This window comes from Coregonus clupeaformis, unplaced genomic scaffold (genome assembly GCF_020615455.1).
Source record: "Coregonus clupeaformis isolate EN_2021a unplaced genomic scaffold, ASM2061545v1 scaf0109, whole genome shotgun sequence".
Taxonomy (NCBI): Eukaryota; Metazoa; Chordata; class Actinopteri; order Salmoniformes; family Salmonidae; genus Coregonus; species Coregonus clupeaformis.
Window position 1 is genome coordinate 615,769 of NW_025533564.1, and position 24,499 is coordinate 640,267.

The following is a 24,499-nucleotide window of genomic DNA, read 5'->3' on the forward strand; positions in this document are numbered from 1 at the left end:
CTGTCAACCTGTCAATCAATGTATCTCTTCAGCCAGTGACTGGAACTTTGTCTTTTTGTGTATTCAGAAGAAACAGAATCGCCTTTATTTGCCAAGTACATTTACATATACCAGGAATTTGACCTGGTGAAATTGTGCTGCCACAATAAACAGAATATACAGACAGAATATATAGATGAAGAATTTACACAAATCAACATACCATTATGTACACTGTAAACAGCAAAAACAGAACAATTATGCATGGTAAGGATGTATAAACATATTTACAGTATAAATATATAATGCAGTTTTTTCAAAGTGTGGTGAAATACTCTCCTCTCTCTCTCATTCTGTAGATGCATTCTCTGCTATGGCTCCAGCACCAGCTGTGGCTCCAACTCCAGCTCAAGCCCCGGCTCCAGCACCTGCCCCTGCAACGGTCTCTCCTCCCAAACCTGAGGCGCCTGCACCTGCACCTGTCATTGACCTGCTGGGTGCGTACTGTAGCTATTAGGTGTGAAGGATATTTGTGTGTGGAGAGATGTTCATGTGTAAGTATCTTCGTAGCCAGGGTAATAGACCCCAGATAAGTCTAGATCTAGGAGAGAGATAGTATGATATGTTTGGTGTAGCAGAATATCCCAGAGGTTTTTCTCTGCAACTGGTTTGGATTATGTAGCCAATGTAGCATTGCTTCCTAGTTAGCTGTGTATGCGTTAGTAGCAGTTATTGTGCAGTGAAATCACCCGCCCTGAAACCTACAAGTACTGTCACCCGCACCAAGAAACGCCTTTGGATTTTCAGGGTCAGTGGTATTAAGGCTTCTTGAGTTCCGTTGTTTTGGTGTGCAGAGAGTTTTGAGTTCATACACAGGTTGGGACGGAAATTCTACACTCTTGCAATTGCATGGTACTTAGAGGTGTGTGTGTGCTTGCGTGTGTTTACTGTACAGTGAGACCTGTCTCACTGCCTGTGTGCCTCCCCCTCCCTTCCTGGCTGACTCACTCTTCTCTACCCTCATGCTGTCGCTCTATAGACACATTCAGTAGTCCTGCTCTGTTGGACGCTACGCCCGCTGCCCCCGGGGGACCAGGAGATGATCTGTTGGGTGGTACGCACACACACTTTTGCTTTAACCCAGTTGTAACACACCAGAATCAATGTCCCAGTGAGCAGCTAATTGGTAGAATAAGGTGAGCTAGATTAGGGTTGTAGTAAAAGCCTGCAGGACTGTAGTTATCCAGGAGAAGGGTTGGGAGCCCCTGCTCTAAGACATCCATCTGCCATTTGTGATTCATACTGCACATAAAGTATGTTAATATTGAGGACCATGACACAACGTAACTTCAATCAATGTAAATGTAATCAATGGAAACGAAAATCATTATCATCGGATATAATACTCTCATTCCAATGGTTCCCCACTTCCAGGACTGATGTCTCCTAGCCTGGCTCCCACGGCGGCCCCTGCTCCTCTGACCCCCGCTCTGGCCCCGGCCCTCGCCCCTACCCTGGCTCCTGTCTCAGCCCAGAATGACTTGCTAGAGGGCGGCTTCGACACCCTCGGCTCCCTGCCCCCACTAATGCCCGCCATCCCAGCAGCTGTAGATAAAGCGCCGGCCGCAGCAGCACCCTCTGGTGGCTTTGATGCATCAGGTAGGGGACACTGTCTGCTCCATGTGTATAACCTGAGGGAAGTGTGTGTGTGTTCTGCATGCATGACTGATGCTGCCACGCTCCACCGCCACTGTCCCTATTACGTAATGCTGAGGACTCAACAGTCACCACTGCTGATGGTTTAATTCCTCAACACTGCTTCTCTCTCTTTCTCTCTCTCTCTCTCTCTTATCTCTCTCTCTCTCGTCTCACATGCGCACATGCCGATGCTTACTACTGTGCCCCCCATCCTATTTCAACTCCTTCGTTCTCTATGTTGGTCTCCCTCTCCCTCCCTCCTCGCGTTCTCTCTGTTCTCTCTCTGTCATACTACCTTTCCACATTTTTCTCCTCATATCCTTTCTTTGCCCACCCCTTCAATCCCCCCCTCTCGCCCACTCTGCCCTTGTCTCTTTCTGTCATCCCCTCTCTCTCTCTGTCATTGCTGGGTCATTGCTTGCTGCTACTGCGTAATTGGTGAGTTCACAAGCCTTTCTCCCCCTAGTGCTTTGCAGTATGAGCTGTTTTGACACGTTCCCCATTTTTAGGACTATTCCCTTTTTGCATGTTTCAATATGTTTGTCTCACGTATGAGACAATGTAATGTACAGTGGGGAGAACAAGTATTTGATACACTGCCGATTTTGCAGGTTTTCCTACTTACAAAGCATGTAGAGGTCTGTAATTTTTATCATAGGTACACTTCAACTGTGAGAGACAGAATCTAAAAAAATCCAGAAAATCACATTGTATGATTTTTAAGTAATTAATTTGCATTTGATTGCATGACATAAGTATTTGATCACCTACCAACCAGTAAGAATTCCGGCTCTCACAGACCTGTTAGTTTTTCTTTAAGAAGCCCTCCTGTTCTCCACTCATTACCTGTATTTACTGCACCTGTTTGAACTCGTTACCTGTATAAAAGACACCTGTCCACACACTCAATCAAACAGACTCCAACCTCTCCACAATGGCCAAGACCAGAGAGCTGTGTAAGGACATCAGGGATAAAATTGTAGACCTGCACAAGGCTGGGATGGGCTACAGGACAATAGGCAAGCAGCTTGGTGAGAAGGCAACAACTGTTGGCTCAATTATTAGAAAATGGAAGAAGTTCAAGATGACGGTCAATCACCCTCGGTCTGGGGCTTGTGGGGCTTCAATGATCATGAGGAAGGTGAGGGATCAGCCCAGAACTACACGGCAGGACCTAGTCAATGACCTGAAGAGAGCTGGGACCACAGTCTCAAAGAAAACCATTAGAAACACACTACGCCATCATGGATTAAAATCCTGCAGCGCACGCAAGGTCCCCCTGCTCAAGCCAGCGCATGTCCAGGCCCGTCTGAAGTTTGCCAATGACCATCTGGATGATCCAGAGGAGGAATGGGAGAAGGTCATGTGGTCTGATGAGACAAAAATAGAGCTTTTTGGTCTAAACTCCATTCGTCGTGTTTGGAGGAAGAAGAAGGATGAGTACAACCCCAAGAACACCATCCCAACCGTGAAGCATGGAGGTGGAAACATCAGTCTTTGGGGATGCTTTTCTGCAAAGGGGACAGGACGACTGCACCGTATTGAGGGGAGGATGGATGGGGCCATGTATCGCGAGATCTTGGCCAACAACCTCCTTCCCTCAGTAAGAGCATTGAAGATGGGTCGTGGCTGGGTCTTCCAGCATGACAACGACCCGAAACACACAGCCAGGGCAACTAAGGAGTGGCTCCGTAAGAAGCATCTCAAGGTCCTGGAGTGGCCTAGCCAGTCTCCAGACCTGAACCCAATAGAACATCTTTGGAGGGAGCTGAAAGTCCGTATTGCCCAGCGACAGCCCCGAAACCTGACGGATCTGGAGAAGGTCTGTATGGAGGAGTGGGCCAAAATCCCTGCTGCAGTGTGTGCAAACCTGGTCAAGACCTACAGGAAACGTATGATCTCTGTAACTGCAAACAAAGGTTTCTGTACGAAATATTAAATTCTGCTTTTCTGATGTATCAAATACTTATGTCATGCAATAAAATGCAAATTAATTACTTAAAAATCATACAATGTGATTTTCTGGATTTTTGTTTTAGATTCTGTCTCTCACAGTTGAAGTGTACATATGATAAAAATGACAGACCTCTACATGCTTTGTAAGTAGGAAAACCAGCAAAATCGGCAGTGTATCAAATACTTGTTCTCCCCACTGTATGTATTACTCCCATGTGTAACATTTGCCAGATTCTACCCTCAATTCAACATAGTGCCCTTTGAAGCTACAGTGCTGGCACTGTGGTGGTCTAAAACCACATTTAAACACATTTATAGACTTGAACGTTTCAGATACTGTGGTAGTGATGGCCTTACAGTGGGTATATATTAATCTCTCGTGGGCAGACTACGTAAACATAAAAGGTACCAAATTACGCAAGATTGTTGTTCTGGGTTAACAGAGATTAGGTGTATATTGTTCCTGCCCTGATCGGTGCATGCAGTGCACACCAGAGTACTGTACTGAATGCTATTGTTGTGGGGATGAATTGTATGGTGATGATGTCACATCTGCCCCCTCTTTGTGAAGATTAGGGATTATAAAGGTTTTAATCCATGCTGTATGTCTCTAACATCTTACTCCCCTTATTTCTACCGTTTCACTCTAAGTGTTTGGTGGATTAGGGGACCTACTGATGCCAGCCATAACACCCCAGTCCACTGGGGGCAGTGTGGGCAGCACTGGCAGTGGTGGGGGGAGTACCAAGGTGAAGCCCGCGGTCGGGGGTGTCATGGCAGGCGCCCCAGCTATTAAACGGCCATCCATCGGGGGCGACTTGGACTCCTCACTCGCAAACCTGATTGGAGGCATGTATTGATCACACCTGGACAGTCTTGATGGTTCTGATTACTTTATCAGTTTTTTTTTTTTCAGTTTAAGAATGAGTTCTGAAATACGTTTTCTTCACTTGCAGATCTGGGGATTCAGAAAAAGTACGTACGGAATTTCTCTGTGTGCGTGCTTGCGTGTGTGTGCGTGTGTGTGTTCTCCTTTTCTTTGTGTGTTCCAGCTAGCTGATGACAACTTTGGTGTCCTGTGTGTCTCCTATAGGGACCATCAGTGGAATGAGAAGAAGCTGACAGGAGGATCTAACTGGACCCCCCAGGTAGCCCCTCCCAGCTGGGGAGCCCCTGGACCTATGATGGTAAAAGCCTCCACAAGCCTCCCAATATTAGCAAAGGACCATTATTGGGACATTTAAAATTTAAATAATATCAACGTTTATTGGTCATGTGCACAGGATACGGGTTGTAAATGGTACAGTGACATGCTTACTTGTAAGCTCCCCTCAACAGTACAATACACATTTATACAAAAACAAAATACACAATAAGTAATAAAAAGTTGTACAAAAAATAAGAAATATTGTAATGTTTAGAAATATATACACAATAAGAATATACAGTGTGGAGTATGACATGTGCTAGAGTGAGTAGTGATATGGTTGAGCAGCTTAGATGAATCCAAATAAATAGTAGCAGCAATGGTGCCCGGGTTTGTGCGTGTGTGGGTGAGTGTGAGGTGTGAGGTGTGTGTGTAAGGGTGGGTGAGTGAAAGTCTCTTAGGTGCAGCTGTGAAGAGAGTCAGTCCCCAGTGATGGACTGGGCAGTCTTCACCACCCTCTGTAGAGCCTGGAGAGAATATGGGAAATAAGCTGTGGACCTGAATGGGAAAGGATTGTTCAGGAATGTAAATTATGTTCTATGTCATAGAACTGTTTTTGTCTTGGCTTCCTGTTTCTAGGGTGGCCCAGCCCCTGGAGCCCCCGGTGCCCCTGGAGCCATGCCTCCACCCATGGGAGCACAGCCTGGCTTTGGCATGGTGAGATACTGGACTGGATGCCCAGAAACCAACATGGACAGCTATACTTATAAATGAGCTCAGTGCTCTTATTCAAGTCAGGAAGTAGTTATTGGTCAATTCCATTAACCCCTTCCATCTCTGTCCAGGCCCCAGCAGCTGGATCTGGAGCTCCCATGATGGCTCCCATGATGATGGGCCAGCCAATGATGGGTCAACCCATGAGACCACCCCTGCCAGGAGCCGCAGCACCAGGGGCACCGGTAACACACACACACGCACGCACACAGATACACACTCACATTCATTCTCAGATACATTTTTCCCACACCCTCAAACACATACACAGGAGAGCACACAAGTATACAGAATCACCTGTTACTCCTTCAGTTATACACTTATTTAAAGGGGTGTCACGATCGTCGTAAGAAGTGGACCAAGGCGCAGCGTGATATGCGTACATCTTTTAATGAGTACTTTAAACACAAACAACAAAACGATACGTGAAGTCCTAAGGTTAACAAACACAAACCTCTCCAGAACAAGATCCAAAACAGGCTGCCTAAGTATGGTTCCCAATCAGAGACAACAAGCAACAGCTGCCTCTGATTGGGAACCACCCCGGCCAACATAGAAACACATGAACTAGAACATGAACATAGAACATACAACATAGACACTACACACCCTGGCTCAACTTTTAAGAGTCCCCAGAGCCAGGGCGTGACAGTACCCCCCAAAGGCAAAAAACTGCGACCGCGCCACACAAACTCAAGAGGGTAGGGACTGGGTGGGCATTCCGCCTCGGAGGCGGATCCGGCTCCGGGCGTGACCACCACTCTCTCGCTACCCCCCCGTAGCGCCCCTGGTCTGGTCTGGCCCCGCTGGCCGGAGCTGGACTGGACACCGGTGGAGCGGATTGCTCAGGCTCCGGTGTGGAGTAGCTGACCGGTGCCTGGAACAGGCGCGGGCTGTGCCGGACTGACGACGCGCACCACTGGCTTGGTGCGGGGAGCAGGAACGGGCCGGACCGGGCTGACGACGCGCACCCCTGGCTTGGTGCGGGGAGCAGGAACAGGCCGGACCGGGCTGACGACGCGCACCACTGGCTTGGTGCGGGGAGCAGGAACAGGCCGGGCCGGGCTGGCGACGCGCACCACAGTCTTGGTGCGAGGGGCAGGAACAGGCCGGGCCGGCGACGCGCACCACTGGCTTGGTGCGAGGGGCAGGAACAGGCCGGGCCGGGCTGGCGACGCGCACCACAGGCTTGGTGCGAGGGGCAGGAACAGGCCGGGCCGGGCTGGCGACGCGCACCACTGGCTTGGTGCGGGGAGCAGGAACAGGCCGGGCCGGGCTGGCGACGCGCACCACAGGCTTGGTGCGAGGGGCAGGAACAGGCCGGGCCGGGCTGGCGACGCGCATCAACGGCTTGGTGCGAGGGACAGGAACAGGCCGGGCCGGGCTGGCGATGCGCACCACAGGCTTGGTGCGAGGGGCAGGAACAGGCCGGGCCGGGCTGGCGATGCGCACCACTAACTTAGTGCGGGGAGCAGGAACGGGTTGGGCCGTACTGGGAACACGCACTACTGGCCTTGAGCGGGAATCAGGAACGGGCCGGACCGGACTGGTGACACACACCACTTGCTTGGTGCGAGGAGCGGGACTGGGTTTCCTCATAAACCTCCGCTCCCTCTGCTGCCTACTCAGTTCCTCTCGCCGTGCCTCCACACTCTCCTTCTCCCTCCTGACCAATGGCCCCCGTAACCTGGTGGCCTCCTCTCCTAGTCCACAAACTCGCCCTGTAGCTGCCTCCAGCAGCCCCGTCGTCCATGCCGTGTGCCCCCCCCAAAAAATGTATTGGGGTTGCCTCTCGCCTGTCCGACGACGGCCCGGTTGGCGCCGCTTCTCCTCTCCTGCCTGGACATCCTCCCTCATCGCCCTCCGGTAGCGGATGGCCTCCTCCTCGGTGATCTTCCCCCAACCGAGGAGGACATCCACTAGCGTTACCTCCGGCGTTTGCTCCTGGACACGCTGCTTGGTCCTTAATTGGTGGGATCTTCTGTCACGATCGTCGTAAGAAGTGGACCAAGGCGCAGCGTGATATGCGTACATCTTTTAATGAGTACTTTAAACACAAACAACAAAACAACAAAACGATACGTGAAGTCCTAAGGTTAACAAACACAAACCTCTCCGGAACAAGATCCCACAAATGACAAGTGCAAAACAGGCTGCCTAAGTATGGTCCCAATCAGAGACAACAAGCAACAGCTGCCTCTGATTGGGAACCACCCCGGCCAACATAGAAACACATGAACTAGAACATGAACATAGAACATACAACATAGACACTACACACCCTGGCTCAACTTTTAAGAGTCCCCAGAGCCAGGGCGTGACAAGGGGGAAATGTACTAATATATTCTTCATTAGTCCACTTTTGATACAGTCCCATAAAAGTATGCATGTCAACATTCATGTTTTTAAGATATATTGCTTTTAGTCTCCTGATGACCAAAATCAAAGTGCAAAACATCATCATAACACTTTTCTACAAAGTAAACACAGGCTTGCTATTAGGAAAGCTATGAGGCTTGTATGTGAAAAATACATATATTTTAAAGGCAATGTTTTTGAAGTGGTACTCAATTAGTTTTTCTGTTTTCCAGCTGTCTCCAGGACCTGCTGCCACCCAGAGCAAAAAGCCCAAGGACCCACTGGCAGACCTCAACCTCAAGGATTTAATGTAATCCCCCAGCCCAGGTGTGTGTTCAGGACATTCAGCTATCATCTTGGTGTGATGCTGGTCTTGCCTGGTCTCAGATCTGTTTGTGCAGTTTTGACAACTTATGATCATTGTCATGCCAATGACTTTAAGGTTGGTTATACAGCACAAAGAGATCTGGGACCAGGCTAATGCTAGTCTTGTGTCAGTGGTCAAACTTTAGGGTATGTTCTTCTCCTTATTGTCTTCCAGCTCTTGTTTTTCTGGAGCTGGGCCCTCTGGCCGCCTGTCCTATTTTGGCGTTCTGTACATCCCGGGACACCAGAGACCCTCCTCAGCTACTCACCCATAGGAGACCCCCTTCCTCCACCCCACCCCACCCCCTGTGTAATGTTGTAGCACAAACTGTGAAAGTGAAACCTTAGTGAGAAAAAAAACAAGTGTGTGCTTAACTAGATGTAACCCTTTGTCTAAACAAAACCACACAAAACCAACAAAAAAAAAGGTCTATAAAAGCAAGCCAGAAAACTGAGCAGAAGCTGAAGGCGTATGTGCTTATGTATTTAGATAATTTTTTCCAGTAGTGTTGGCGTGTTGAGTTGAATGATGGATGCGTGTTTGTTTGATGCCCTCAGCTCCACCTTCGGCCCTGCACTAGCCTTCTGATCACTGTAGAGGGGGAGGGGCTTCCACCCTGCCTCACCCTGATTGGATAAGAGGGGTAAGCAAAGCAGCCCCGTAAGTTTTGGATGAAACGTGCAATGTGTCGTTCGCAGAAGTTCTTCTTCGTTGGTGTATATTAATTTCACTGGCAAATCTCTAAGGATTTTGTCACTACTCTATATGTCTGTGGAAGAGCATATTGATGTGAATCTGATATCAAATTGTAAGAAGTCATGTGACCATTATCTTATTTCCCGTCATCTTTTGAACGTATTTAGAAACAAGTATGATATGAACATATGATTAATATGAATAAGAAATATGTACGGGCTCCTGAATCCTAAATGACCATCCAATGATTTTTTTATGATGTTCAGTATATTTATTCATTTTTTTTAGTCATCGCTTATTTTTCTATTTATTTTTTTAGATTTTGCATGTCATGTCCAGCTTTATTTGTACTTTCTCTCTCTGTTGACATTGTTTGTGAATCTGCTGTAAAACACTGTCAGATATTTTTATCAACAGATCATATCTTACCGCTTATTTTCAGAGAAAATGTGTTTATATTTTAGTTATTCCTATTCAAGATGAAGGTCAAACAGCGCATATCAGGAGCCAAATCTTGCCAGTATCTCATATCTCAATACAGAGGAGAACAGTCTTTTGTTAAACCACTAAAACAAGTTGTGTACAGTTAGTCTACTTCCTGGTATCACTTGCACACTCCCTATGGACCTATCACTGTCCTCATCAGTGGTCTGTTGTTTGATTTTCATAATTGCTCGTACTTTATTATATTTATTAATATGACTAGACCACGGTTGGTACTGTATATGTAGTGTTATTTTTGTATTTGAGAAGAAACATAAACATCCTTATCTCCCTATTCCCCCACCCCAGATGTTGTTACATGTTTCTGTTCCGTTTCCTCCCCCCTTGTTAGTGAATCAGTAATATTGTACATGGTAACATGGGCGGAGAGGAGAGCCTGTATATACCCAGTCAGAAGAGGACACTGTTGAGCAGCTGTTTAGAACCAGTGAAACCAGTCCTGTGCTGTACATCCCCCAGATATAACGGATACTGTGTTGTGTCATTGCAAGACTGTTTTGACAATTGTTGTGGGGAAAAATATGGATTACAAAAATGGGAAAACATACTGTTTTTCATTATTGAGTTCAATTTTTTCAATATTTTATTATTATTATTATTATTATTATTATTATTTACAATGCCCCTCCCCAGTGCATGTAAGCCCTTTGAGATGCAATAAACTCAATGATGGAAAGAATTGCCCATTAATGATGTACTGTTTATTTTTCTCATATTGATAGATCAGATCATGGGCGCATTGTATTTTTATAGTAATGACATCAATAGGTGTAAGCTGGGTTGTGTTCATTAGGGCACACAACTGAAAACATTAAAAAATGTAAATGACTGTTTCTTATTGGACAAGTCCAAGTGGTCCCTCCATGTTTCAGTTTGTTTTCTTCCATTTGGTGCCTAATGAACATGACTCTGGCTACAGGTATAGATACATACAGTACACCACTTCTCCTCATGGTAAACACACATACACATACAAATTGTAATCTTGGTTTAATTGTTGTTTTTTCAATCATGGTGAAATGTTATTAATTTAATGTATTTGGTCATCAATGGCAAACTCGTATAAATTGTGGCACATGATAAACAAGATTCATCAACATGAACACTTTAGAATGATGATTGTTATCACATAACACTATGCCATTTGTTGTCACCACTACCCTTCAAATTATATGAATCTAATGGTAAACTGAATATCGAAATAACGTTATTAATCTGCAAGCTCTGTTACATCAAATCCACTGTGTAGCCTCACATTAAATACATAGTTACAGTACTAGGCTATCAAAAATATATTCCGATAGGTGTCCCCAAAGTGTACAATTTCATATGAATTAAATTAGCACCAAGTCTCTATTTATGTGCATGGCACTGCTAGAGTAAAAAAAGAATGTACGGTAGGACTGAAAACAATCTTGTTTTATTCAGGATCCCTCTGGAACATTTCACTATTTAGTCATAGAAACATAATCTTATAAGAAAAGGTAGTTTTACAAAAAGGGACATTACAGGAAACTCAGAGAGCTAGATATACATTATTTCAAACACCAGCACGTTGATTTAGAAAATATTTAGAAAAAAGACAGTTATAACCTCTTAATATACTTGAATGTTAATTTCTCCGAAAAAATGTAGCTTTTTTCTGGGTCGTTCACCAATGCCAATGCAAACTTTCTTGCTCCTTTGGCTAGAAAACGGAACACATTTGAAAATGTTAACGTCTCTGCATTAATTAAGCCTGCCTGGAATATATGAAATAACAAGCATCGCTCCCCTGAAACAGCTGATTATACAAAATGTTATCAAAATTGGTCAAACCTAAAAATCTGTCAAAATATTCCCGTTAGCATAAACACAGACCTAGTAGGATCTGGAAATATATAATCATGATATTCATAAATTTCTAGAATGTTTGCTTTTTAATAATTAAATAAATTAGACGAGGCAGAACAGCCATAGTTCTCTTTGATCTGTTGAGGAGTTCCTGTAATCAACAACAGTGAGTCTGTATGGCCGCTTGTGTGCGATGAATGCTGTGATGAGGCAATCTGTGCCAGTTGCCAGTGGGAAGCACAGGAGGTAATAGAGAAGAAGACAGAGGAGATTCAGTCGGGCGGGCCCCTGGTTCGTTGGTGATGAAGGGTGGAGGAGTGTTGTGGCATGTTGTGTGTCCCTCAGGCGTCCCGGCACTTGCTGGAGTCCCCATGGACCCAGTAACAGATCTGGGCATACTTGAGGGGCGTTATCCTCACCGCCACGTTGTAATCCTGCTGCGCCCCATTGCCGTTGACGTCCACCCACTGGTGGCCCGAGAACACACCGATGATCTTCCTCTTCCACTTCTTCTTGCCGGGCTCTTTTAGGCGGATGTAGACCCCGGAGCCGCTGGAGCCGGGCTTGGCGTCGCAGTACTGATACAGCAGGTCTTTGGACTCCTCCGACACCGAACAGAAGCGGTACACCAAGTTGCCGGGCCGGTCGTCGTCGAAGCCTGAGAAGTGGATCCTGCCGGCGGGCAGCTTCTTGACCGAGGGGATGATGCCTAGGTCCATGTGCTTGACCTTCTGGGCCTTCTTCAGCTCCAGTACGGCATAGTCGTAGTCAGCCACCATACCGTCCGACGCCCCGCCTTTGAACCAGCCTTTAGGGACCTGGGTCTGCTTCACTCTGGTCCACCGGAAGGATGGCTTCTCACCCTCTGCGCTGCGACGACTGCGGCTCTTTCTGTCTTTCCCTTCCCCTCCTTTCCTCTCTTTCCCTCCATCTTTCTCTTCTTTCTCTTCCTCTTCCTTGTCTTCTCCTCCTATCCTCCGCTTGCCTTTCCCCCGTCTTCTCTTCCCCTTCCCTCCTTTCCCACGCCGGGATTTCTCCTTGAGGACGCCCACGCGTAGCTTTTTTGCTCCACTCACGTAGTCCTGTCCGTCGTGGATGCAGTGGGCGGCCGTCAGGACGTGTTTGGGGGATAACAGGACACCAGAGCAGCCCGTGGAGATCTTGACGGAGGTGGAGAAGGGGTACTTAGTGGAGAACTGCTTGTCGGTGATGCTGAAGCGGGTGTCGGTGCCGTAGACCTCCCGTTTGCGGCGTGACTTGGAGGAAGAGGAGGAGTTCCCAGCAGGCCAAGCGTTGACCTCGTTGAGGCCCTGCACAGACACGGAGGTCAGCGTGCGTGTTCCGTTCTCGTACACCGTCTCATAGGACAGGAACTTCTCCAAGTCAGCCAGAGAGGGGTCGGGGAGGCAACGCTGGCACTCAATTCCACAGGTCCCGTTCAGCTCTCCCTGAGGTTTGGCCGTGAAGCCGGGGCTGCTAAGGGCCACCGTCCTCCTGTTCCTCACCAGCGGCACCTTCCACTGCGGCCAGGTATACTCATCATTTCCTCCTGTGGCCTCCTGGGCTTCCACAGCCACCACCACGACCAGCGACGTCACTGAGAGCAGAAGACACAGGGGTACGGGGCCCATTGCACAGAAGGGCCTGGCTCTGGAGGGGAGAGGAGAGAAAGACACTATAAGGGATGGTGGAGAACGCTGAGGTGCAAATACAGTGTGCTGTCAATGCGTTGTCAAAATGCATGAAGGGCTTTTCAAATGGCTTCACATTCTATTGAATAGAATAGACGGAAAGAGACAGAAATGTGCTTGTTGCTCTACTCCCACAACACACACACACACAAGCAGTATAGGCAACCAAATCTGAGATGGGTTAGTAAAAACTTTCTACTGAAACACATTGTCATTTGGTTATTACAGAAACCACTGTTGGCAATTTACAGTTTGAGGCATCCATCTCTTGTTGGTCAAACTTCTCATCTTGGATGGGATGGCATTTCATTTGGAGGGTATTTTTATAGGTCTGACTCTGAATAGAAACAGACTCAGACAAAGATAAATGAGGTCAAATCCCCCCCTTCCCCAAATTACATCCAGCACGACCTTGAGAGCCCTGTTTTCTCTAGTTGGTTTGGTCAGGGTGTGAATTCTAGATGTATATCTATGTTGGCCGGGTGTGGTTCCCAATCCGAGGCAGCTGTCGATCGTTGTCTCTGATTGGGGATAATACTTAGGCAGCCATTTTGCCTACCTATGTTGTGGGATCTTGTTTCTGTTTTGTTTGGCTTGTTTGATGTTTAGCCTTTTGAACTTCACGTTCTTATGGATTTTGTTATTTTGTCGGTATTTAATATAATAAACGACCATGTACGCATACCACACTGCACCTTGGTCCAATCCTGTACACAACGAACGTGACAGAAGATCCCACCACCAACGGACCAAGCAGCATGAACAGGAAGAGTAGACAACATGGACATGGGAGGATATTTTGGACGGTAAGGGAACCTGGACTTGGGAAGAGATCCAGGCAGGTATGGATCGCCTTCCTTGGGAGCAGACGGAGACAGTGAGGGAGAAAAAATGGCGACTCAAAGAGTCCCGATCACTAAGGAAGCCCGAGAGGCAGCCCCAATAATTTTTTTTGGGGGGTGGCACATGGGGTGGTGGGCGAAGCAACAGGAGGCCCTGAAAGACCTGCAGATCAGCACTCTGAGAGAGGAGACCACCACCTTACGGGGGCTGATAGAGAAGAGGGAGCAGGAGCTCTCCCTTCAGAAGGAGGCGCTGCAGGAGGCCCACAGGGAGAAGGTGGATGCACGGAGAGAGGAGCTGGCCAGACAACAGGAGGAGCTGAGAGAGGAGTTAACCCTAGAGAAAATGAGAACGCAGTCCTTAGCCAACTCCCCACACTCGAGTTAAGGAGCGTGGGACCATACAGAGACCTTGTTATGCTGTGATATGCACTGTATCTCCAGTGCGCATTCACAGCCCGGTGCGCTTGGTGCCCGCGCCCAGCTCGAGCTGGGCTAAAATGAGTGTTCAGCCAGGACAGGTTGTGCCTGCTCCTCGCACCAAACCAGTGGTGCGTGTCTCCAGTCCAGTACGGCCCGTTCCTGCTCCTCGCACCAAACCAGTGGTGCGTGTCGCCAGCCCGGTGCGCCCCGTACCTGCTACTCGCACCAAACCAGTGGTGCGTGTCCCCAGCCCGGTGCGCCCCGTACCTGCTACTCGCACCAAACCAGTGGTGCGTGTCCCCAGCCCGGTACAGCCCGTTCCAGTGCCAGAGTAGTCCGCTCCACCGGTGCCCAGTCCAGCCCCGGTCAGCTGCTCCAGTCCAGAGCCAGAGCAGTCCGCTCCACCTGGGTCCAGTTCAGCTCTGGTCAGCGGCTCCACTCCAGTGCCAGAGCAGTCCGCTCCACCGGTGCCCAGTCCGGGTCCGGTTGTCTACTCCTCCACACCAGGGTCCAGACAGGACTTGGTGCATCGCGGGAGGACTGCAGAGCCAGAACCAGACGTCAACCCCTCTCCAGGGTCGGGGCCTCCCACACCAGGGTCCAGACAGGGCTTGGTGCATCACGGGAGGATTGCCGGTCCAGGCCCAGACGTCAGCCCCTCTCCAGGATCGGGGCCTCCCACACCAGGGTCCAGACAGGGCTGAGAGGGGAAGCATCACGCCGGGGTCCAGACCGGACCAGGTGTGCAACGGGGAGCCAGAAAAGGAGAGGACAGTAGGGTTGACGTCGCGCCCGGAGCCGGAGCCGCCACCGAGGCTAAATGCCCACCCGGACCCTCCCCTAATGAGTCAGGTTGGTTATTTTGTCGGTGTTTAATATAATAAACGACCATGTACGCATACCACGCTGCACCTTGGTCCAATCCTGTACACAATGAACGTGACAGCACCAGCGTGCCACATCCACAGGATGGCAATGTAATCCAGAAAATGAAAGTCTCACAGTTGCCAAATTCAGAGCACTGAGAAGAAGCAAAGCTGTCAAAAAAGTGGGCTGTGTCTGTGGCTAACAAAAGACACAAGATACCAGCATCAAACTCCTTGTTTACTAGCACAGTTGTTTATTTCTGTTTTTCATGGACATCTTCAAAATGTCAACAAAAAGAAGGGGTAGCAGCAACTTCATATGGAAACGATTAAATATAACCAATAGAATAACCAACAGTCTCTCAAGAAATCATAGCATTTCATTGAGTTGACATAGGAGCTGTGTGGTTGAGGAGATTTATGGAGCTTGAGGCTGAGTGACGGCTGTGGCCAGTGGGGAAGAGAGGAGGAGGAGAGGACCATCCCCGGGGCTCTGACTGTACTGAGATGGTGGCTTGGAGCTTAGCCACATGGTTAGCCTTTAGCTGTCAGTAATGACCATATCTGGTTTCTCCCTGACTCTATGCTGCTCTCTGCTTCATTCCGCCCACAATTTGAAGACGTAGGCCGACATGACATCACACAAGAGGAGAGTTAGACTGTGGCCAAACTGAGGGAGCAACTCGCTAAGTGTGATGGGGTTGATAGCTGTGGAGGATATTTAAATTCAGGGCATTTTATTTATTCAACAGACCATCACTTCACTACTGAGCAGAGAAATAGCCCCTTGTCAGCAGCTGCGTAGATGCAGCTCAACCGCAATTCTATACAGAGAATAGAACAGGGGAAGTCATTTGAGCTACATTGCAGTTCATAAAGGGGCCTAAGCAGTAGTGCTGTAGTGCAGTAGTGCAAATTCAACAACCATTTTCAAACAATGGTGAGGTGGGGTGGAGGTAAAGTGAGAAAAAAAAACTAAGTGATTACAGTACATTCATCCAGCCTGTTTGAAGAGCTTAAATAGCCTTTGGCATGCTGGCTAACATCTGGCCTTCCAGCTGGAGGCCGAGCCTGTGAGGGAGGGGCGAGCATTGGTGGCCAGGGGTCTTCCTCGCATTCCCATTCAATTAGATGCTAGGCAGTGTGAAAGTGAAAAGCCGCCAGGCACGGTGGACGGATGAAGGAGACGGATGGTAGGAAATAATCCCATCAAAGGATATGCTGTTGCATCAGCTACCATAGGCTACAGGGTCCAGGCCAGTTTGGCATTATCCAACCACACCTCTCACAGGGAAGTTATCCTTCTTCCACCTCATGTAGCAAACCATATGCCCTGCCTGTTTCAGACAAGTGGTATGTCTACTGTAAGGGCAAAGGACACACATGACCTATCCCAGAATAGCACGTATTATGCCATGTTATGTCATCTTAATGCAGTTCTGTCAATGGTAGGTCATGACACATGAGTATTCTGACTCATTGGCCTCAGTTTTCATCTACAAATCAAATCACTCAACTGTGGATGGGATAGCCATGTACACAACACTATACATCTTAAAACCAACCTTAACCTTAAATGAAACATGGTAGAATATAAAAAATGACATTAGAATGACTCAATGCATTAGAAATGTGATGTCAGGAATTTGACCCAGGTTTCTGGCCAACCAGACACATTTTCCCAGACCAAGAAATAGCACAAACTCAACAGAAAAGTGAAATTATTGAGGATAGAGTGGAAACTGATATGTTGCCAGTATAATTTTCTGTTAAAGGCCTGCATTTAACTGAGCGGTTTTCCATTACAGTATAATCTCTCAAACGCCATCCTCCACTCCATCACATGGTCAAAAGAATCCCGCGCAGGGCAACCAAAAGATGGTGCTAGAGTGCAATCTCTCGCGCGCGATCCTTCATTTCTTTGTTCATAATTCGGAATTTTTTAAATGGGAAAATATCCTCTAAAATCTTTGTTGAAAAATGTCGATACAATACAAATCACTGCAAGTAAGGGTGTCCTCTTGGTCCTAAAGTACCAGTAACTTCAGTAAATGTGATGCAAATATGTTTTTGCAAATAACTTTAGACTATCACACAACCTATCTTGGAAATGGAAAATGAGATCAACTATTGGTTATCAATAAAGCCATGAGTTGGCTATTAATATAACAATTCTTAATAACCTCGCAAAATAGGTTTCAAATCTCAGGTTTAAATAAATGATGTGCATTATAAATAATTGTTTTATGCTACTATATCAAAAATATTTTATTTTTAAGAACTCCATGGGAAAAAATATATAGAAGACTGTAGCCTAACAACGAGACAAGAATAAAATAAAATAAGTTAATTAATTAACCTACCACATTTTCATGTAAAAAGCTAACTGTCACGTATTCCATATTGTTGTCTCAATGACTACTTAGATAGTAAAACATTTACTTTAACGAATGGCAAACAAATATAAAGTATAATCCAAAACAATATTAGCCAAGTAATGAATATAATAGAATGAAAATTCCCATCAATATATAATTTAGCAATATCATCAGTGCTAACCCAGACCACCAAAAACCGTATTATGAAAAGAATGAAGTGAGAGTCTCATTGTCTAAGTGTCTCCATCAACAAAATAAACAAAAGGCTCTGCAGCTCCATACCTGCTTGCATTCGATTGATTGATATGACAAATCCGCAATGTATTGTTTGTTTTTTATTTCCAGAGAGAAACTGCTATTGCATCTAAGACGTCTTCTTATCAGTGGACGAAAGTTCCCTTCTCCTCATCGCATTTGCACCAAAGAGGCTGAGAGAAAGTCGCAGCAGCCAGAGCCCTCCGTGCGGACTGCACTTGATGCTGAGAGAGGGAGGAGGGAAGAAAAGTCTGAAAAATATGTTTTCACTTGCGACAAAGCTCTTTACATAGGCCTACATGGGAGTGACCAGCCGGTTCAGCTAAAAGGGCTGGATTGAATGAGTGTTTGTCAGTCTATGCAACCCAATAGTCCTATATGGTCGTCAATGGGATGGTGCGCTCATGAGATGCTGTTGCGCCCTATGAAATAAATATTCAATTGCAGTGTCATTTTGTGCGCTCTATTCAATGGAGCTTCCATTTTACCGGGGACTGGAATTAGTTCCAGGGAGCCCACAATGGCCATCGCAGACTGTTTTCATTGTGGCCCGTCTGAACTTCCACATCTGCTGCACTTGTCTATGTGCTCGATGAAGTGGTAAACACACTGGCAGGGAGTCTTTGCGCTGTATGCACCCATGCTGTGACAGAGAGTACAATTCACGAAAACATGCCTAGAATAGTGAAGCTAACTGTCCAACGGGGTGTAGAGCAACTGAATGGATGCTCATTTTCAGTTTTATAGGGAGGTTGTGCTTCACTTGGATGTGCATCTGTCCACACATGCATCATGTGTAAAGATAAAGTGAACTACCCACACTAATCAGAGGAGGCTGGTTGGAGGAGTTATGAGGATAGGCTCATTGTAAAGACTGGAATGGAATTAATGAAAAGGTATCAAACATATGGATACCACATTTGATTCCATTCCTTGAATTCCATTCCAGCCATTACAATGAGCCCATCCTCCTCTAGCTCCTCCCACCAGCCTCCTCTGCCACACTTGGCTATCCATGCACTGTAAAAAAGCAAACTTAACCAATTGCTTAATCAGCATTATTCGGTGAGTTGGGTGGACTTCAGAAGAACAAGAAATTGAGCTAATGTGTGAACGTTTTCACTAAAACTTTGCTCACAGTGAGCTGAATGTATAAACACTTTTGAGTGGAATTACAAATTAATGTTTGGAAAAGAACACTGTAGTGGAGAGTGGAGTAAGCTGAGACAAAGGGTTAGTTGAGCCTCCCCTTGTTTCTAGGAAACCATACACAAAATTAATCATATCACCAAATATTTAGGAAGAGGTCATCATTTAATGGAATCTGTGAAGGAAGATACCACATGGAAAAAGTGGCAAGCAAGTTAGCTCCAAAAAACTGATTTTCACAAATTCAAATTAATGTATGTTATAGGTTTCATGAGCTTGTATCGAAACCAAAGATAGATTGTTTTATACATCAATTGGGGTCTCTATAAGCTACAATATGAGGTCTTAAACCTAGCATGAAAGTGCATCCTTGTAGCTGTGTGGGCTAATAAAGTCAAAATGTTTGCCTTTGAGTAAGTTGAGCCAATGGCCATGGTGTACGTTGAGCCAATGGCTACCATACCCATACAAATGATGATTATATTGTCAGTTTTATGCAATGTGTCATGCATATGAACGCAAGATAGTGCATTCTTATTGTTACAGAGCGGGCATCATCATGCCCCTTGTATACAAATGTAAAACAAGCAGGGGTCTAGCCCCCCTTGAGGTTCTTGAGAGAGCAGCCAAGGAAGTGAGAGAAGGGAAGAAGTCCATTCGAGCAGCAGCAAGAGCACAATTCACTGAATAACACTGAAGAGGTGCATTGACAAAAAAGGAAACCAACATGTACCTGTGCGAAAGAGGCTATGATAGAGTAGCCTTGGAGTCTGAGCTTGCTAAACATATCAAGAAACTCTTGGATCAATTTCATGGGCTCAGTAGCCTCAAATGCAAACAACATCTTTGTCCCAGACAACTGCTCAAGTAATGGAAGGGTAAGTGATACAGAGAGATCTATATCTGAATGTCAAATCATAGTTTATTGATTGCGTACACAGTTTAGCAGATGTTATAGCAGGTGCAGCGAAATGCTAGCTCCTAACAATGCAGTATAATGTCAAACAATAGACAAATAACAATAAAGAAAACTACAACAAGACATCAAGAAATGTCGGAACGAATCAAATTAACAACCCAAATAGCACTGTATCAGTAATCCAAATATAATCTTCTGTATATGTATATACTGTACAACGGATGAATTTACACAATATATACTAAGAATGATATGTACAGCAGTAGATACAGTTGAAGTCGGAAGTTTACATACACCTTAGCCAAATACATTTAAACTCAGTTTTTCACAATTCCTGACTAGCTTTAACTTCCTGACTGATGTCTTGAGCTGTTGCTTCAATATATCCACATAATTTTCCTTCCTCATGATGCCATCTATTTTGTGAAGTGCACCAGTCCCTCCTGCAGCAAAGAACCCCTAAAGCATGATGCTGCCACCCCCGTGCTTCACGGTTGGGATGGTGTTCTTTGGCTTGCAAGTGTCCCCCTTTTCCCTTCAAACATAACGATGGTCATTGTGGCCAAACAGTTTTGTTTTTGTTTCATCAGACCAGAGGACATTTCTCCAAAAAGTAAGATCTTTGTCCACATGTGCAGTTGCAAACCGTAGTCTGGATTTTTATGGCGGTTTTGGAGCAGTGGCTTCTTCCTTGCTGAGCGGCCTTTCAGGTTATGTCGATATAGGACTCGTTTTACTGTGGATATAGATACTTTTGTACCTGTTTTCTCCAGCATCTTCACAAGGTCCTTTGCTGTTGTTCTGGGATTGATTTGCACATCTCTAGGAGACAGAACGCGTCTCCTTCCTGAGCGGTATGGCGGCTGCGTGGTCCCATGGTGTTTATACTTGCGTACTATTGTTTGTACAGATGAATGTGGTACCTTCAGGCGTTTGGAAATTGCTCCGAAGGATGAACCAGACTTTTGGAGGTCCACACATTTTTTTCGGAGGTCTTGGCTGATTTCTTTTGATTTCCCCAAAATGCCAAAACTATAGTTTGTTAACAACAAATTTGTGGTGTGGTTGAAAAACGAGTTTTAATGACTCCAACCTAAGTGTATGTAAACTTCCGACTTCAACTGTATATTAGAGTGAGCTATGTCAAGAATCCAGTATATAAATATATATGCGGTGTGTATAAACAATGTACACTGAACAAAAATATAAACGCAACATGTAAAGTGTTGGTCCCATGTTTTATGAGCTGAAATAAAATGTCACATTTTCCAGACGCACAAAAAGCTTATTTCTCTACCATAAAGGCCTGGTTGGTGGAGTGCTGCAGTGATGGTTGTCTTTCTGGAAGGTTCTCCCAACTCCGCAGAAGAACTCTGGAGCTCTGTCAGAATGACCATCGGGTTCTTGGGAACCTTGAATGCTGCAGAAATGTTTTGGTACCCTTCCCCAGATCTGTGCCTCGACACAATCCTGTCTCGGCGCTCTACAGATAATTTCTTCGACTTCATGGCTTGGTTTTTGCTCTGACATGCACTGTCAACTATGGGACCTTATATAGACAGGTGTGTGTCTTTCCAAATAATAATAATAATAATAATAATAATATAATAATAATATGCCATTTAGCAGACGCTTTTATCCAAAGCGACTTACAGTCCAATCAATTGAATTTACCACAGGTGGACTCCAATCAAGTTGTAGAAACTGGATGCACCTGAGCTCAATTTCAGGTCTCATAGCAAAGTTTTTTTAAATGTCCAATACATTTGCAAAAAATTCTAAAAACCAGTTTTTGCTTTGTCATTATGGGTTATTGTATGGGGTATTGATTAGGGGGGGAAATAATTTAATCCATTTTAGAATAAGGCTGTAACATAACAAAATGTGGAAAAAGTCAAGGGGTCTGAACACTTTTCGAATGCAATGTATCTGTATTCCCATATCTGTATTCATGTGAAATCCATAGATTAGGGTATAATTTATTTATTTCAATTGAATGATTTCCTTATATGATCTGTAACTCAGTAAAATCTTTGAAAATGTTGCATCTTGTGTTTATAATTTTGTTCAGTATAACTAAAACACAATGTACAGTAGTAGAAATATTAGAATGAGCTATGTTGAAAATACAGTATTTAAATATACAGTACAAAATTGATAGAAAATTGAAATTAGCCTGGAATATAAATATACACTGAGTGTACAAAATATTAGGAAAACTTGCTCTTTCCATGACATAGACTGACCAGGTGAATCCAGGTGAAACTTGGATCCCTTATTGATGTCACCTTTTAAATCCACTTCAATCAGTGTATATGAAGGGGAGGAGACAGGTTAAAGAACGATTTTCAAGCCTTGAGACAATTGAGACATGGATTGTGAATGTGTGCCATTCAGAGGGTGAAAGGGCAAGACAAAATATTTAAGTGCTTTTGAACGGGGTATGGACCTACAATGCTGCTGGGATTTTCACGCTCAACAGTTTCGTGTGTGTATCAAGAACGGTCCATCACCCAAAGGACATCCAACCAACTTGACACAACTGTGGGAAGCATTGAAGTCAACGTGGGACAGCATCCATGTGGAACGCTTTGGACACCTTGTAGATTCCATGCCCCGACGAATTGAGGCTGTTCTGAGGGGAAAAGGGGGTGCAACTCAATATCAGGAAGGTGTTCCTAATATTTGGTACACTCAGTGTATATGTGCATACATTTAAGATTAACAGTATACCTGAAAAAACAGTATGTTGTTAAGTCCGGCAAGAACTAGGACCATGAAAAAACGTCTAGCTGGAGCTCATCTGAGCAGTTGGATGTGAATGCCCTCACCCGTTAGTACACTTGAACTGATTCACTAAGATCTGCCCCACTATAGTGCTGTCCGGTCAGAACATAATGTTGAGGCCTATAACTGTACTCTTGATGGCCACCACATACACACACACACACACACACACACACACACGCACACACACACAAACACGCACATACATTGTTTTCTCTCTATCAGACCAGTCCTTGTCAGCTGGGTGGGTAGGCTTGGTGGGTCGAAGGGGCCCCTGCTCCAAACAGTCCTTCATGGTGACCTTCTTCAGGGCCAGCCAGGCCCCCTGTCGCGCCCTGAATCCCAACCCCCGAAAGAAGAAGCCCAAATATGACCGTCCCCTGCCCAGTATACATGGTGAGGTCATACAAGGTCAGGGGACAACACTGGTTTTTGGTGTTGTTGTTAAGCTTGTTTTATGCAGAGTTTAAAGGGATAGTTCATCCAAATTACAAAATTACTTAACTTGCGTTTACATTTAATTGTGTCTTTATTTGAAATCCAATGCATCCAAAGCATGCTTTACAGTCTGTCCTGTCTCATAACATATTTTTTGATCCCTTTCAGATCACAGCCACGTCAACAGTGGGCGTCAGGCTTGTAAGAGACATGAATTATATGTGAGCTTTAGTGACCTAGGCTGGAAGGTGAGCTTCTGTCTCCCTTAACTACTCAATCTACTGAATAGATAATATCATGATCTAACATTGTATCACCTTATTTGCTGTAACACACAATTAGCAAAATAAATAACAATGTAAATCACACTATGGGGATGAGGTAGTTGGGTGGGCTAATTACAGATGGGCTGTGTACAGGTGCAGTGATCGGTAAGCTGCTCTGACAACTGATGCTTAAAGTTAGTGAGGGAGATAAGTGTCTCCAGCTTCAGAGATGTTTGCAGTCCGTTCCAGCTATATGCAGCAGAGAACTGGAAGGAATGGCGGCCAAAGGAGGTGTTGGCTTTGGGGATGACCAGTGAGATATACCTGCTGGAACGCATACTACGGGTGGGTGTTGCTATGGTGACCAATGATCTAAGATAAGGCGGGGATTTGATAGGAAGTGATTTATAGATGACCTGGAGCCAGTGGGTTTGGCGACGAATATGTAGTGAGGGCCAGCCAACGAGAGTGTACAGATCACAATGGTGGGTAGTATATGGGGCTTTGGTGACAAAACAGATGGCACTGTGATAGACTACATCCAATTAGCTGAGTAGAGTGTTGGAAGCTATTTTGTAAATGACATCGCCGAAGTCAAGGATCGGTAGGATAGTCAGTTTTACGAAGGCATGTTTAGCAGCATGAGTGAAGGAGGCTTTGTTGCGAAATAGGAAGCCGATTCTAGATTTAGCTTTGGATTGGAGATGCTTAATGTGAGTCTGGAAGGAGAGTTTACGGTCTAACCAGACACCTAGGTATTTGTAGTTGTCCACATATTCTAAGTCAGACCCGCCGAGAGTAGTGATTATAATTGGGCGGGCGGGTGCAAGCAGCGTTCGATTGAAGAGCATGCATTTAGTTTTACTAGCGTTTAAGAGCAGTTGGAGGCCACGGAAGGAGTGTTGTATGGCATTGAAGCTCGTTTGGAGGTTTGTTAACACAGTGTCCAGTGAAGGGCCAGATGTATACAAAATGGTGTCGTCTGCGTAGAGGTAGATCTGAGAGTCACCAGCAGCAAGAGCGACATCATTGATATACACAGAGAATAGAGTCGGCCCGAGATTTGAACCCTGTGGCACCCCCTTAGAGACTGCTAGAGGTCCAGACAACAGGCCCTCCTATTTGACACATTGAACTCTATCTGAGAAGTAGTTGGTGAACCAGGTGAGGCAG

At 45.7% G+C, this 24,499-nt stretch overlaps 2 protein-coding genes across 6 annotated transcripts in view; one reads left to right on the plus strand and one right to left on the minus strand.

The window, feature by feature from the left end:
• The window catches only part of LOC121555963 (clathrin coat assembly protein AP180), a 76,132-nt gene extending 65,963 nt beyond the window's left edge, over window positions 1-10,169 (plus strand). For 4 of the 5 annotated variants that reach the window (XM_041869812.2, XM_041869811.2, XM_041869815.2 and 1 more), the window contains 10 exons: window positions 339-476; window positions 1,019-1,093; window positions 1,414-1,638; window positions 4,285-4,482; window positions 4,590-4,608; window positions 4,727-4,820; window positions 5,420-5,497; window positions 5,626-5,739; window positions 8,146-8,239; window positions 8,454-10,169. In XM_041869812.2, the coding sequence (XP_041725746.1) occupies window positions 339-476; window positions 1,019-1,093; window positions 1,414-1,638; window positions 4,285-4,482; window positions 4,590-4,608; window positions 4,727-4,820; window positions 5,420-5,497; window positions 5,626-5,739; window positions 8,146-8,226 (1,022 nt within the window). In that variant the 3' untranslated portion in view covers window positions 8,227-8,239; window positions 8,454-10,169. The remainder of the gene's footprint in view (window positions 1-338; window positions 477-1,018; window positions 1,094-1,413; window positions 1,639-4,284; window positions 4,483-4,589; window positions 4,609-4,726; window positions 4,821-5,419; window positions 5,498-5,625; window positions 5,740-8,145; window positions 8,240-8,453) is intronic. The other variant, XM_041869813.2, reaches the window with a different exon arrangement.
• On the minus strand, window positions 10,166-18,090 carry LOC121555965 (inactive serine protease 35). The gene is made up of 2 exons (XM_041869817.2): window positions 17,795-18,090; window positions 10,166-12,962 (listed from the first exon to the last, which is right to left on the minus strand). Exon 2 carries the CDS (start codon window positions 12,941-12,943, stop codon window positions 11,654-11,656), a length of 1,290 nt encoding a protein of 429 aa, XP_041725751.2. The 5' UTR covers window positions 12,944-12,962; window positions 17,795-18,090; the 3' UTR covers window positions 10,166-11,653.
• Between the last annotated feature and the right edge of the window lie 6,409 nt (window positions 18,091-24,499).

What these genes read in the sequence shown, in the direction of transcription:
- LOC121555965 (XM_041869817.2), bottom strand. Translation starts at nt 12,943, where the DNA reads ATGGGCCCCGTACCCCTGTGTCTTCTGCTCTCAGTGACGTCGCTGGTC.